The sequence below is a fragment of the Salvelinus alpinus genome, unplaced genomic scaffold, assembly GCF_045679555.1.
Source record: "Salvelinus alpinus unplaced genomic scaffold, SLU_Salpinus.1 scaffold_95, whole genome shotgun sequence".
In the NCBI taxonomy this organism is placed as follows: Eukaryota; Metazoa; Chordata; class Actinopteri; order Salmoniformes; family Salmonidae; genus Salvelinus; species Salvelinus alpinus.
The window spans coordinates 69815-83567 of NW_027256036.1; the positions used below are offsets into that span (position 1 = coordinate 69815).

A 13753-nucleotide genomic window follows, 5' to 3' on the forward strand; every position below is an offset into this window, starting at 1 on the left:
GGTCAGAGGTCAGGGTTATTACCTGGGAAGAGGTCAGTACACCTCATGAAGGTCTCCCAGTAGACGAGGCCCAGGGTCAGAGGTCAGGGTTATTACCTGGGAAGAGGTCAGTACACCTCATGAAGGTCTCCCAGTAGACGAGGCCCAGGGTCAGAGGTCAGGGTTATTACCTGGGAAGAGGTCAGTACACCTCATGAAGGTCTCCCAGTAGACGAGGCCCAGGGTCAGAGGTCAGGGTTATTACCTGGGAAGAGGTCAGTACACCTCATGAAGGTCTCCCAGTAGACGAGGCCCAGGGTCAGAGGTCAGGGTTATTACCTGGGAAGAGGTCAGTACACCTCATGAAGGTCTCCCAGTAGACGAGGCCCAGGGTCAGAGGTCAGGGTTATTACCTGGGAAGAGGTCAGTACACCTCATGAAGGTCTCCCAGTAGACGAGGCCCAGGGTCAGAGGTCAGGGTTATTACCTGGGAAGAGGTCAGTACACCTCATGAAGGTCTCCCAGTAGACGAGGCCCAGGGTCAGAGGTCAGGGTTATTACCTGGGAAGAGGTCAGTACACCTCATGAAGGTCTCCCAGTAGACGAGGCCCAGGGTCAGAGGTCAGGGTTATTACCTGGGAAGAGGTCAGTACACCTCATGAAGGTCTCCCAGTAGACGAGGCCCAGGGTCAGAGGTCAGGGTTATTACCTGGGAAGAGGTCAGTACACCTCATGAAGGTCTCCCAGTAGACGAGGCCCAGGGTCAGAGGTCAGGGTTATTACCTGGGAAGAGGTCAGTACACCTCATGAAGGTCTCCCAGTAGACGAGGCCCAGGGTCAGAGGTCAGGGTTATTACCTGGGAAGAGGTCAGTACACCTCATGAAGGTCTCCCAGTAGACGAGGCCCAGGGTCAGAGGTCAGGGTTATTACCTGGGAAGAGGTCAGTACACCTCATGAAGGTCTCCCAGTAGACGAGGCCCAGGGTCAGAGGTCAGGGTTATTACCTGGGAAGAGGTCAGTACACCTCATGAAGGTCTCCCAGTAGACGAGGCCCAGGGTCAGAGGTCAGGGTTATTACCTGGGAAGAGGTCAGTACACCTCATGAAGGTCTTCCAGTAGACGAGGCCCAGGGTCAGAGGTCAGGGTTATTACCTGGGAAGAGGTCAGTACACCTCATGAAGGTCTCCCAGTAGACGAGGCCCAGGGTCAGAGGTCAGGGTTATTTCCTGGGAAGAGGTCAGTACACCTCATGAAGGTCTCCCAGTAGACGAGGCCCAGGGTCAGAGGTCAGGGTTATTACCTGGGAAGAGGTCAGTACATCTCATGAAGGTCTCCCAGTAGACGAGGCCCAGGGTCAGAGGTCAGGGTTATTACCTGGGAAGAGGTCAGTACACCTCATGAAGGTCTCCCAGTAGACGAGGCCCAGGGTCAGAGGTCAGGGTTATTACCTGGGAAGAGGTCAGTACACCTCATGAAGGTCTCCCAGTAGACGAGGCCCAGGGTCAGAGGTCAGGGTTATTACCTGGGAAGAGGTCAGTACACCTCATGAAGGTCTCCCAGTAGACGAGGCCCAGGGTCAGAGGTCAGGGTTATTACCTGGGAAGAGGTCAGTACACCTCATGAAGGTCTCCCAGTAGACGAGGCCCAGGGTCAGGGTTATTACCTGGGAAGAGGTCAGTACACCTCATGAAGGTCTCCCAGTAGACGAGGCCCAGGGTCAGAGGTCAGGGTTATTACCTGGGAAGAGGTCAGTACACCTCACGAAGGTCTCCCAGTAGACGAGGCCCAGGGTCAGAGGTCAGGGTTATTACCTGGGAAGAGGTCAGTACACCTCATGAAGGTTTCCCAGTAGACGAGGCCCAGGGTAAGAGGTCAGGGTTATTACCTGGGAAGAGGTCAGTACACCTCATGAAGGTCTCCCAGTAGACGAGGCCCAGGGTCAGAGGTCAGGGTTATTACCTGGGAAGAGGTCAGTACACCTCATGAAGGTCTCCCAGTAGACGAGGCCCAGGGTCAGAGGTCAGGGTTATTACCTGGGAAGAGGTCAGTACACCTCATGAAGGTCTCCCAGTAGACGAGGCCCAGGGTCAGAGGTCAGGGTTATTACCTGGGAAGAGGTCAGTACACCTCATGAAGGTCTCCCAGTAGACGAGGCCCAGGGTCAGAGGTCAGGGTTATTACCTGGGAAGAGGTCAGTACACCTCATGAAGGTCTCCCAGTAGACGAGGCCCAGGGTCAGAGGTCAGGGTTATTTCCTGGGAAGAGGTCAGTACACCTCATGAAGGTCTCCCAGTAGACGAGGCCCAGGGTCAGAGGTCAGGGTTATTACCTGGGAAGAGGTCAGTACACCTCATGAAGGTCTCCCAGTAGACGAGGCCCAGGGTCAGAGGTCAGGGTTATTACCTGGGAAGAGGTCAGTACACCTCATGAAGGTCTCCCAGTAGACGAGGCCCAGGGTCAGAGGTCAGGGTTATTACCTGGGAAGAGGTCAGTACACCTCATGAAGGTCTCCCAGTAGACGAGGCCCAGGGTCAGAGGTCAGGGTTATTACCTGGGAAGAGGTCAGTACACCTCATGAAGGTCTCCCAGTAGACGAGGCCCAGGGTCAGAGGTCAGGGTTATTACCTGGGAAGAGGTCAGTACACCTCATGAAGGTCTCCCAGTAGACGAGGCCCAGGGTCAGAGGTCAGGGTTATTACCTGGGAAGAGGTCAGTACACCTCATGAAGGTCTCCCAGTAGACGAGGCCCAGGGTCAGAGGTCAGGGTTATTACCTGGGAAGAGGTCAGTACACCTCATGAAGGTCTCCCAGTAGACGAGGCCCAGGGTCAGAGGTCAGGGTTATTACCTGGGAAGAGGTCAGTACACCTCATGAAGGTCTCCCAGTAGACGAGGCCCAGGGTCAGAGGTCAGGGTTATTACCTGGGAAGAGGTCAGTACACCTCATGAAGGTCTCCCAGTAGACGAGGCCCAGGGTCAGAGGTCAGGGTTATTACCTGGGAAGAGGTCAGTACACCTCATGAAGGTCTCCCAGTAGACGAGGCCCAGGGTCAGAGGTCAGGGTTATTACCTGGGAAGAGGTCAGTACACCTCATGAAGGTCTCCCAGTAGACGAGGCCCAGGGTCAGAGGTCAGGGTTATTACCTGGGAAGAGGTCAGTACACCTCATGAAGGTCTCCCAGTAGACGAGGCCCAGGGTCAGAGGTCAGGGTTATTACCTGGGAAGAGGTCAGTACACCTCATGAAGGTCTCCCAGTAGACGAGGCCCAGGGTCAGAGGTCAGGGTTATTACCTGGGAAGAGGTCAGTACACCTCATGAAGGTCTCCCAGTAGACGAGGCCCAGGGTCAGAGGTCAGGGTTATTACCTGGGAAGAGGTCAGTACACCTCATGAAGGTCTCCCAGTAGACGAGGCCCAGGGTCAGAGGTCAGGGTTATTACCTGGGAAGAGGTCAGTACACCTCATGAAGGTCTCCCAGTAGACGAGGCCCAGGGTCAGAGGTCAGGGTTATTACCTGGGAAGAGGTCAGTACACCACATGAAGGTCTCCCAGTAGACGAGGCCCAGGGTCAGAGGTCAGGGTTATTACCTGGGAAGAGGTCAGTACACCTCATGAAGGTCTCCCAGTAGACGAGGCCCAGGGTCAGAGGTCAGGGTTATTACCTGGGAAGAGGTCAGTACACCTCATGAAGGTCTCCCAGTAGACGAGGCCCAGGGTCAGAGGTCAGGGTTATTACCTGGGAAGAGGTCAGTACACCTCATGAAGGTCTCCCAGTAGACGAGGCACAGGGTCAGAGGTCAGGGTTATTACCTGGGAAGAGGTCAGTACACCTCATGAAGGTCTCCCAGTAGACGAGGCCCAGGGTCAGAGGTCAGGGTTATTACCTGGGAAGAGGTCAGTACACCTCATGAAGGTCTCCCAGTAGACGAGGCCCAGGGACAGAGGTCAGGGTTATTACCTGGGAAGAGGTCAGTACACCTCATGAAGGTCTCCCAGTAGACGAGGCCCAGGGTCAGAGGTCAGGGTTATTACCTGGGAAGAGGTCAGTACACCTCATGAAGGTCTTCCAGTAGACGAGGCCCAGGGTCAGAGGTCAGGGTTATTACCTGGGAAGAGGTCAGTACACCTCATGAATGTCTCCCAGTAGACGAGGCCCAGGGTCAGAGGTCAGGGTTATTACCTGGGAAGAGGTCAGTACACCTCATGAAGGTCTCCCAGTAGACGAGGCCCAGGGTCAGAGGTCAGGGTTATTACCTGGGAAGAGGTCAGTACACCTCATGAAGTTCTCCCAGTAGACGAGGCCCAGGGTCAGAGGTCAGGGTTATTACCTGGGAAGAGGTCAGTACACCTCATGAAGGTCTCCCAGTAGACGAGGCCCAGGGTCAGAGGTCAGGGTTATTACCTGGGAAGAGGTCAGTACACCTCATGAAGGTCTCCCAGTAGACGAGGCCCAGGGTCAGAGGTCAGGGTTATTACCTGGGAAGAGGTCAGTACACCTCATGAAGGTCTCCCAGTAGACGAGGCCCAGGGCGTACATGTCCACCTGCTTCAGAGCCGACTCACAGTCCCTCAGGTTCACCGCCCCCTCCAGAACCTCTGGGGCCATGTAGCGGATCGTTCCCACCTGGAGAGAGACAGAACCAGTGTTATAACTCTACACGAACCCTCTAGAACCTCTGGGGCCATGTAGCGGATCGTTCCCACCTGGAGAGAGACAGAACCAGTGTTATAACTCTACACGAACCCTCCAGAACCTCTGGGGCCATGTAGCGGATTGTTCCCACCTGGAGAGAGACAGAACCAGTGTTATAACTCTACACTAACCCTCCAGAACCTCTGGGGCCATGTAGTGGACTGGACCCACCTGGAGAGAGACAGAACCAGTGTTATAACTCTACACAAACCCTCCAGAACCTCTGGGACCATGTAGTGGACTGGACCCACCTGGAGAGACACAGAACCAGTGTTATAACTCTACACTAACCCTCCAGAACCTCTGGGACCATGTAGTGGACTGGACCCACCTGGAGAGAGACAGAACCAGTGTTATAACTCTACACTAACCCTCCAGAACCTCTGGGGCCATGTAGTGGACTGGACCCATCTGGAGAGAGACAGAAGCAGTGTTTAAATACATAACCTCTAACCCTAACCACCCACTCCAGAATGTCCCAAGCCATGTAGCGGATAGTTCCTACCTGGAGAGACAGACGTGGGTTTCAAAGGGTTCTATGGTCTCCCCTCACTGATGACATGGGTTTCAAAGGGTTCTATGGTCTCCCCTCACCTCACTGATGACATTGGTTCCAAAGGGTTCTATGGTCTCCCCTCACCTGACTGATGACATTGGTTCCAAAGGGTTCTATGGTCTCCCCTCACCTCACTGATGACATTGGTTTCAAAGGGTTCTATGGTCTCCCCTCACCGCACTGATGACATTGGTTTCAAAGGGTTCTATGGTCTCCCCTCACCTCACTGATGACATTGGTTTCAAAGGGTTCTATGGTCTCCCCTCACTGATGACATTGGTTCCAAAGGGTTCTATGGTCTCACCTCACTGATAACATTGGTTCCAAAGGGTTCTATGGTCTCCCCTCACCTCACTGATGACATTGGTTCCAAAGGGTTCTATGGTCTCCCCTCACCTCACTAATGACATGGGTTTCAAAGGGTTCTATAGTCTCCCCTCCCCTCACTGATGACATTGGTTCCAAAGGGTTCTATGGTCTCCCCTCACCTCACTAATGACATGGGTTTCAAAGGGTTCTATGGTTTCCCCTCACCTCACTGATGACATTGGTTCCAAAGGGTTCTATGGTCTCCCCTCACCTCACTGATGACATTGGTTCCAAAGGGTTCTATGGTCTCACCTCCCCTCACTGATGACATTGGTTCCAAAGGGTTCTATGGTCTCACCTCACTGATGACGTGGGTTCCAAAGGGTTCTATAGTCTCCCCTCACTGATGACATTGGTTACAAAGGGTTCTATGGTCTCCCCTCCCCTCACTGATGACATTGGTTCCAAAGGGTTCTATGGTCTCCCCTCACCTCACTGATGACATTGGTTCCAAAGGGTTCTATGGTCTCCCCTCACCTCACTGATGACATTGGTTCCAAAGGGTTCTATGGTCTCCCCTCACCTCACTGATGACATTGGTTTCAAAGGGTTCTATGGTCTCCCCTCACTGATGACATTGGTTTCAAAGGGTTCTATGGTCTCCCCTCACTGATGACATTGGTTCCAAAGGGTTCTATAGTCTCCCCTCACCTCACTGATGACATTGGTTTCAAAGGGTTCTATGGTCTCCCCTCACTGATGACATTGGTTCCAAAGGGTTCTATGGTCTCCCCTCACCTCACTGATGACATGGGTTTCAAAGGGTTCTATGGTCTCCCCTCACCTCACTGATAACATTGGTTCCAAAGGGTTCTATGGACTCCCCTCACCTCACTGATGACATGGGTTTCAAAGGGTTCTATGGTCTCCCCTCACCTCACTGATGACATTGGTTCCAAAGGGTTCTATGGTCTCCCCTCACCTCACTGATGACATTGGTTTCAAAGGGTTCTATGGTCTCCCCTCACTGATGACATTGGTTTCAAAGGGTTCTATGGTCTCCCCTCACCTCACTGATGACATTGGTTTCAAAGGGTTCTATGGTCTCCCCTCACTGATGACATTGGTTTCAAAGGGTTCTATGGTCTCCCCTCACCTCACTGATGACATTGGTTCCAAAGGGTTCTATTGTCTCCCCTCACCTCACTGATGACGTGGGTTTCAAAGGGTTCTATGGGCTCCCCTCACTGATGAAATTGGTTCCAAAGGGTTCTATGGTCTCCCCTCACCTGACTGATGACATTGGTTCCAAAGGGTTCTATGGTCCCCCCTCACGGATGACATTGGTTCCAAAGGGTTCTATGGTCTCCCCTCACTGATGAGGTGGGTTTCAAAGGGTTCTATGGTCTCCCCTCACTGATGACATTGGTTTCAAAGGGTTCTATGGTCTCCCCTCACCTCACTGATGACATTGGTTCCAAAGGGTTCTATTGTCTCCCCTCACCTCACTGATGACGTGGGTTTCAAAGGGTTCTATGGTCTCCCCTCACCTCACTGATGACATTGGTTTCAAAGGGTTCTATGGTCCCCCCTCACTGATGACATTGGTTCCAAAGGGTTCTATGGTCTCCCCTCACCTCACTGATGACATTGGTTCCAAAGGGTTCTATGGTCTCCCCTCACTGATGAGGTGGGTTTCAAAGGGTTCTATGGTCTCCCCTCACTGATGACATTGGTTCCAAAGGGTTCTATGGTCTCCCCTCACTGATGACATTGGTTTCAAAGGGTTCTATGGTCTCCCCTCACCTCACTGATGACATTGGTTTCAAAGGGTTCTATGGTCTCCCCTCCCCTCACTGATGACATTGGTTCCAAAGGGTTCTATGGTCTCCCCTCACCTCACTGATGACATTGGTTCCAAAGGATTCTATGGTCTCCCCTCCCCTCACTGATGACATTGGTTTCAAAGGGTTCTATGGTCTCCCCTCCCCTCACTGATGACATTGGTTTCAAAGGGTTCTATGGTCTCCCCTCACCGCACTGATGACATTGGTTTCAAAGGGTTCTATGGTCTCCCCTCACCTCACTGATGACATTGGTTCCAAAGGGTTCTATGGTCTCCCCTCACCTCACTGATGACATTGGTTCCAAAGGGTTCTATAGTCTCCCCTCACCTCACTGATGACATTGGTTTCAAAGGGTTCTATGGTCTCCCCTCACCTCAATGATGACATTGGTTCCAAAGGGTTCTATGGTCTCCCCTCACCTCACTGATGACATTGGTTTCAAAGGGTTCTATGGTCTCCCCACCTCACTGATGACATTGGTTTCAAAGGGTTCTATGGTCTCCCCTCACCTCACTGATGACATTGGTTCCAAAGGGTTCTATGGTCTCCCCTCACCTCACTGATGACATTTGTTTCAAAGGGTTCTATGGTCTCCCCTCACCTCACTGATGACATTGGTTCCAAAGGGTTCTATGGTCTCCCCTCACCTCACTGATGACATTGGTTCCAAAGGGTTCTATGGTCTCCCCTCACCTCACTGATGACATTGGTTCCAAAGGGTTCTATGGTCTCCCCTCACCTCACTGATGGCAGCGTTCTCCTCCTCTCCCTGCCGTAACGGCCGGTTCCCCGTCAACTTCATGGAGAGGCCAAAGTCGATGATGACACACGTTCCGTCGTTCTTCACCAGAATGTTCCGACTGTTCAGATCTCTGTGAGACACAGCTGGCTTATAGAAGTCTGGAGGAGGAGGGGAGAGAGGAAGAGGAGGAGGGAAAAGAGGAGGAAGAAGAGAGGATGATGAGGGAGAAGAGAGGAGGGGGAGGAAGAGAGGAGTGGGAGGAGGGAGAAGAGAGGAGGGGGAGGAAGAGAGGAGGGGGAGGAGGAGGAGGGGGGAAAAGAGAGGATGATGAGGAAGGAAGAGAGGAGGGGGAGGAGGGAGAAAAGAGTTACAAGATAATATTTAGAACTAGGACCGTGGTCGTTCATAATAGATGAGGAGAACTGATCCTCTACCAGTTATTACTGACAACCAGGACACAGGCAGACCTCTACTGACTTGGTGTAGTATCACAGTATCCACTAGAGGGCAGTACTCTGGTGATAGTATTGTAGAACAGAGCAGTACTCTGGTGATAGTATTGTAGAACAGAGGAGTACTCTGGTGATAGTATTGTAGAACAGAGCAGTACTCTGGTGATAGTATTGTAGAACAGAGGTGTACTCTGGTAATAGTATTGTAGAACAGAGGAGTACTCTGGTGATAGTATTGTAGAACAGAGGAGTACTCTGGTGATAGTATTGTAGAACAGAGCAGTACTCTGGTGATAGTATTGTAGAACAGAGCAGTACTCTGGTGATAGTATTGTAGAACAGAGCAGTACTCTGGTGATAGTATTGTAGACCAGAGCAGTACTCTGGTGATAGTATTGTAGAACAGAGGAGTACTCTGGTGATAGTATTGCAGAACAGAGCAGTACTCTGGTGATAGTATTGTAGAACAGAGCAGTACTCTGGTGATAGTATTGTAGAACAGAGCAGTACTCTGGTGATAGTATTGTAGAACAGAGCAGTACTCTGGTGATAGTATTGTAGAACAGAGCAGTACTCTGGTGATAGTATTGTAGACCAGAGCAGTACTCTGGTGATAGTATTGTAGAACAGAGCAGTACTCTGGTGATAGTATTGTAGAACAGAGCAGTACTCTGGTGATAGTATTGTAGAACAGAGGAGTACTCTGGTGATAGTATTGTAGAACAGAGCAGTACTCTGGTGATAGTATTGTAGAACAGAGGAGTACTCTGGTGATAGTATTGTAGAACAGAGGAGTACTCTGGTGATAGTATTGTAGAACAGAGCAGTACTCTGGTGATAGTATTGTAGAACAGAGCAGTACTCTGGTGATAGTATTGTAGAACAGAGGAGTACTCTGGTGATAGTATTGTAGAACAGAGGAGTACTCTGGTGATAGTATTGTAGAACAGAGCAGTACTCTGGTGATAGTATTGTAGAACAGAGGAGTACTCTGGTGATAGTATTGTAGAACAGAGCAGCAGTCTAGTGATTGAACCACAACCAGAGGATGGCTACATTACTACTCCACATTGAACCACAGAGGATGGCTACATTACTACTCTACATTGAACCAGAGACGATGGCTACATTACTACTCCACATTGAACCAGAGGATGGCTACATTACTACTCCACATTGAACCACAGAGGATGGCTACATTACTACTCCACATTGAACCACAGAGGATGGCTACATTACTACTCCACATTGAACCACAGAGGATGGCTACATTACTACTCCACATTGAACCACAGAGGATGGCTACATTACTACTCTACATTGAACCAGAGGATGGCTACATTACTACTCTACATTGAACCAGAGGATGGCTACATTACTACTCCACATTGAACCACAGAGGATGGCTACATTACTACTCCACATTGAACCACAGAGGATGGCTACATTACTACTCTACATTGAACCCCAGAGGATGGCTACATTACTACTCTACATTGAACCAGAGGATGGCTACATTACTACTCTACATTGAACCAGAGGATGGCTACATTACTACTCCACATTGAACCCCAGAGGATGGCTACATTACTACTCTACATTGAACCAGAGGATGGCTACATTACTACTCTACATTGAACCAGAGGATGGCTACATTACTACTCCACATTGAACCCCAGAGGATGGCTACATTACTACTCCACATTGAACCAGAGGATGGCTACATTACTACTCCACATTGAACCACAGAGGATGGGTACATTACTACTCCACATTGAACCACAGAGGTCAGGTGGACAGGGCGTAGATGTCAGGTGGACAGGGCGTAGAGGTCAGGTGGACAGGGCGTAGAGGTCAGGTGGACAGGGCGTAGAGGTCAGGTGGACAGGGCGTAGAGGTCAGGTGGACAGGGCGTAGAGGTCAGGTGGACAGGGCGTAGAGGCCAGGTGGACAGGGCGTAGAGGTCAGGTGGACAGGGCGTAGAGGTCAGGTGGACAGGGTGTAGAGGTCAGGTGGACAGGGCGTAGAGGTCAGGTGGACAGGGTGTAGAGGTCAGGTGGACAGGGCGTAGAGGCCAGGTGGACAGGGCGTAGAGGTCAGGTGGACAGGGCGTAGAGGCCAGGTGGACAGGGCGTAGAGGTCAGGTGGACAGGGCGTAGAGGTCAGGTGGACAGGGCGTAGAGGTCAGGTGGACAGGGCGTAGAGGTCAGGTGGACAGGGCGTAGAGGTCAGGTGGACAGGGCGTAGAGGCCAGGTGTATGTCTCACCTCCTTTAAGCAGCTCAGTATGCAGGTAGGCCAGGCCTCTGGTGATGGAATGGGCCAGACGACAGCTACTCATCCAGTCTCCTGTCTGCAGGCCCAGGTAGCGATACAGAGAGCCCTGACAGAGAGAGATATACTGTATTAATACATCATACTACACCAGGACACAGAGAGAGATATATATACTGTATTAATACATCATACTACACCAGGACACAGAGAGAGAGATATATACTGTATTAATACATCATACTACACCAGGACACAGAGAGAGATATATATACTGTATTAATACATCATACTACACCAGGACACAGAGAGAGAGATATATACTGTATTAATACATCATAATACACCAGGACACAGAGAGAGATATATACTGTATTAATACATCATACTACACCAGGACACAGAGAGAGATATATACTGTATTAATACATCATACTACACCAGGACACAGAGAGAGATATACTGTATTAATACATCATACTACACAGAGAGAGAGAGATATACTGTATTAATACATCATACTACACACAGAGAGAGATATACTGTATTAATACATCATACTACACCAAGACACAGAGAGATATACTGTATTAATACATCATACTACACCAGGACACAGAGAGAGATATACTGTATTAATACATCATACTACACCAGGACACAGAGAGAGATATACTGTATTAATACATCATACTACACCAGGACACAGAGAGAGATATATATACTGTATTAATACATCATACTACACCAGGACACAGAGAGAGAGATATATACTGTATTAATACATCATACTACACCAGGACACAGAGAGAGATATATATACTGTATTAATACATCATACTACACCAGGACACAGAGAGAGAGATATATATACTGTATTAATACATCATACTACACCAGGACACAGAGAGAGAGATATACTGTATTAATACATCATACTACACCAAGACACAGAGAGAGAGATATACTGTATTAATACATCATACTACACCAGGACACAGAGAGAGAGATATACTGTATTAATACATCATAATACACCAGGACACAGAGAGAGAGATATACTGTATTAATACATCATACTACACCAGGACACAGAGAGAGAGATATACTGTATTAATACATCATACTACACCAGGACACAGAGAGAGAGATATACTGTATTAATACATCATACTACACCAGGACACAGAGAGAGAGATATATATACTGTATTAATACATCATACTACACCAGGACACAGAGAGAGAGATATACTGTATTAATACATCATACTACACCAGGACACAGAGAGAGAGAGCAGAGAGTGTTGAGGTGGTTTGTCACTTTAGATAAAGGGGAATCAGCTGCCTAAGCCGTCTGGAACCAGTAGAACCCAGTAGAAGGTACCCCACTCGGCCCCCAGCCGTCTGGAACCAGTAGAACCCAGTAGAAGGTACCCCACTCGGCCCCCAGCCGTCTGGAACCAGCAGAACCCAGTAGAAGGTACCCCACTCGGCCCCCAGCCATCTGGAACCAGCAGAACCCAGTAGAAGGTACTCCACTCGGCCCCCAGCCGTCTGGAACCAGCAGAACCCAGTAGAAGGTACTCCACTCGGCCCCCAGCCATCTGGAACCAGCAGAACCCAGTAGAAGGTACCCCACTCGGCCCCCAGCCGTCTGGAACCAGCAGAACCCAGTAGAAGGTACTCCACTCGGCCCCCAGCCATCTGGAACCAGCAGAACCCAGTAGAAGGTACCCCACTCGGCCCCCAGCCGTCTGGAACCAGCAGAACCCAGTAGAAGGTACCCCACTCGGCCCCCAGCCATCTGGAACCAGCAGAAGGTACTCCACTCGGCCCCCAGCCATCTGGAACCAACAGAACCCAGTAGAAGATACCCCACTCGGCCCCTAGCCATCTGGAACCAGCAGAACCCAGTAGAAGGTACTTACGTGGGGGTAGTACTCCATGACCAGAAGGTACTCCACTCGGCCCTCGGCCCCCAGCCGTTCGTCGGCAGCGATGAAGCGTGCGATGTTGTCATGCTCCAGCAGGGGGAGACAATAAATGGAACACTCGTTCAGGAAGTTCTGCCGATTGGCTGAGCTGAACACCTTCACAGCCACCTGTCGCTCGTCCAACGAACCACAGAACACCGAGCCGTACCGGCCTCGACCTATCAGCTGACAGAGAGAAAAAGAGGGAGGAGAAAGGTTGAGAAAAGACGACTGGATCTCAAATCCATTTTGGTCATCACTCTAAAACCGATTCTCTCTATGTGCAGCTGGAGTAGCTGTAGATGTGTAGTAGGTAGAATAGTTGTAGTAGTTGTAGATATGTAGTAGGTATAATAGCTGTAGTAGTTGTAGATATGTAGTAGGTAGAATAGCTGTAGTAGTTGTAGATATGTAGTAGGTAGAATAGTTGTAGTAGTTGTAGATGTGTAGTAGGTAGAATAGTTGTAGTAGTTGTAGATATGTAGTAGGTAGAATAGCTGTAGTAGTTGTAGATATGTAGTAGGTAGAATAGTTGTAGTAGTTGTAGATGTGTAGTAGGTAGAATAGTTGTAGTAGTTGTAGATATGTAGTAGGTAGAATAGCTGTAGTAGTTGTAGATATGTAGTAGGTATAATAGTTGTAGTAGTTGTAGATGTGTAGTAGGTAGAATAGTTGTAGTAGTTGTAGATATGTAGTAGGTAGAATAGCTGTAGTAGTTGTAGATATGTAGTAGGTATAATAGTTGTAGTAGTTGTAGATGTGTAGTAGGTAGAATAGTTGTAGTAGGTGTAGATGTGTAGTAGGTAGAATAGTTGTAATAGTTGTAGATATGTAGTAGGTAGAATAGTTGTAGTAGGTGTAGATGTGTAGTAGGTAGAATAGTTGTAATAGTTGTAGATATGTAGTAGGTAGAATAGTTGTAGTAGG

The 13753-nt window shown here is 49.7% G+C and overlaps 1 protein-coding gene across 1 annotated transcript in view; it reads right to left on the minus strand.

The window, feature by feature from the left end:
• Positions 1-13753, minus strand: part of LOC139567227 (bone morphogenetic protein receptor type-2-like) — a 41962-nt gene that overhangs the window by 18396 nt on the left and 9813 nt on the right. The window contains exons 5-8 of the mRNA XM_071388701.1: positions 12782-13012; positions 10846-10960; positions 8124-8284; positions 4456-4603 (exon numbers count right to left, since the gene is read on the minus strand). Coding sequence (XP_071244802.1) covers positions 4456-4603; positions 8124-8284; positions 10846-10960; positions 12782-13012 — 655 coding nt within the window. The remainder of the gene's footprint in view (positions 1-4455; positions 4604-8123; positions 8285-10845; positions 10961-12781; positions 13013-13753) is intronic.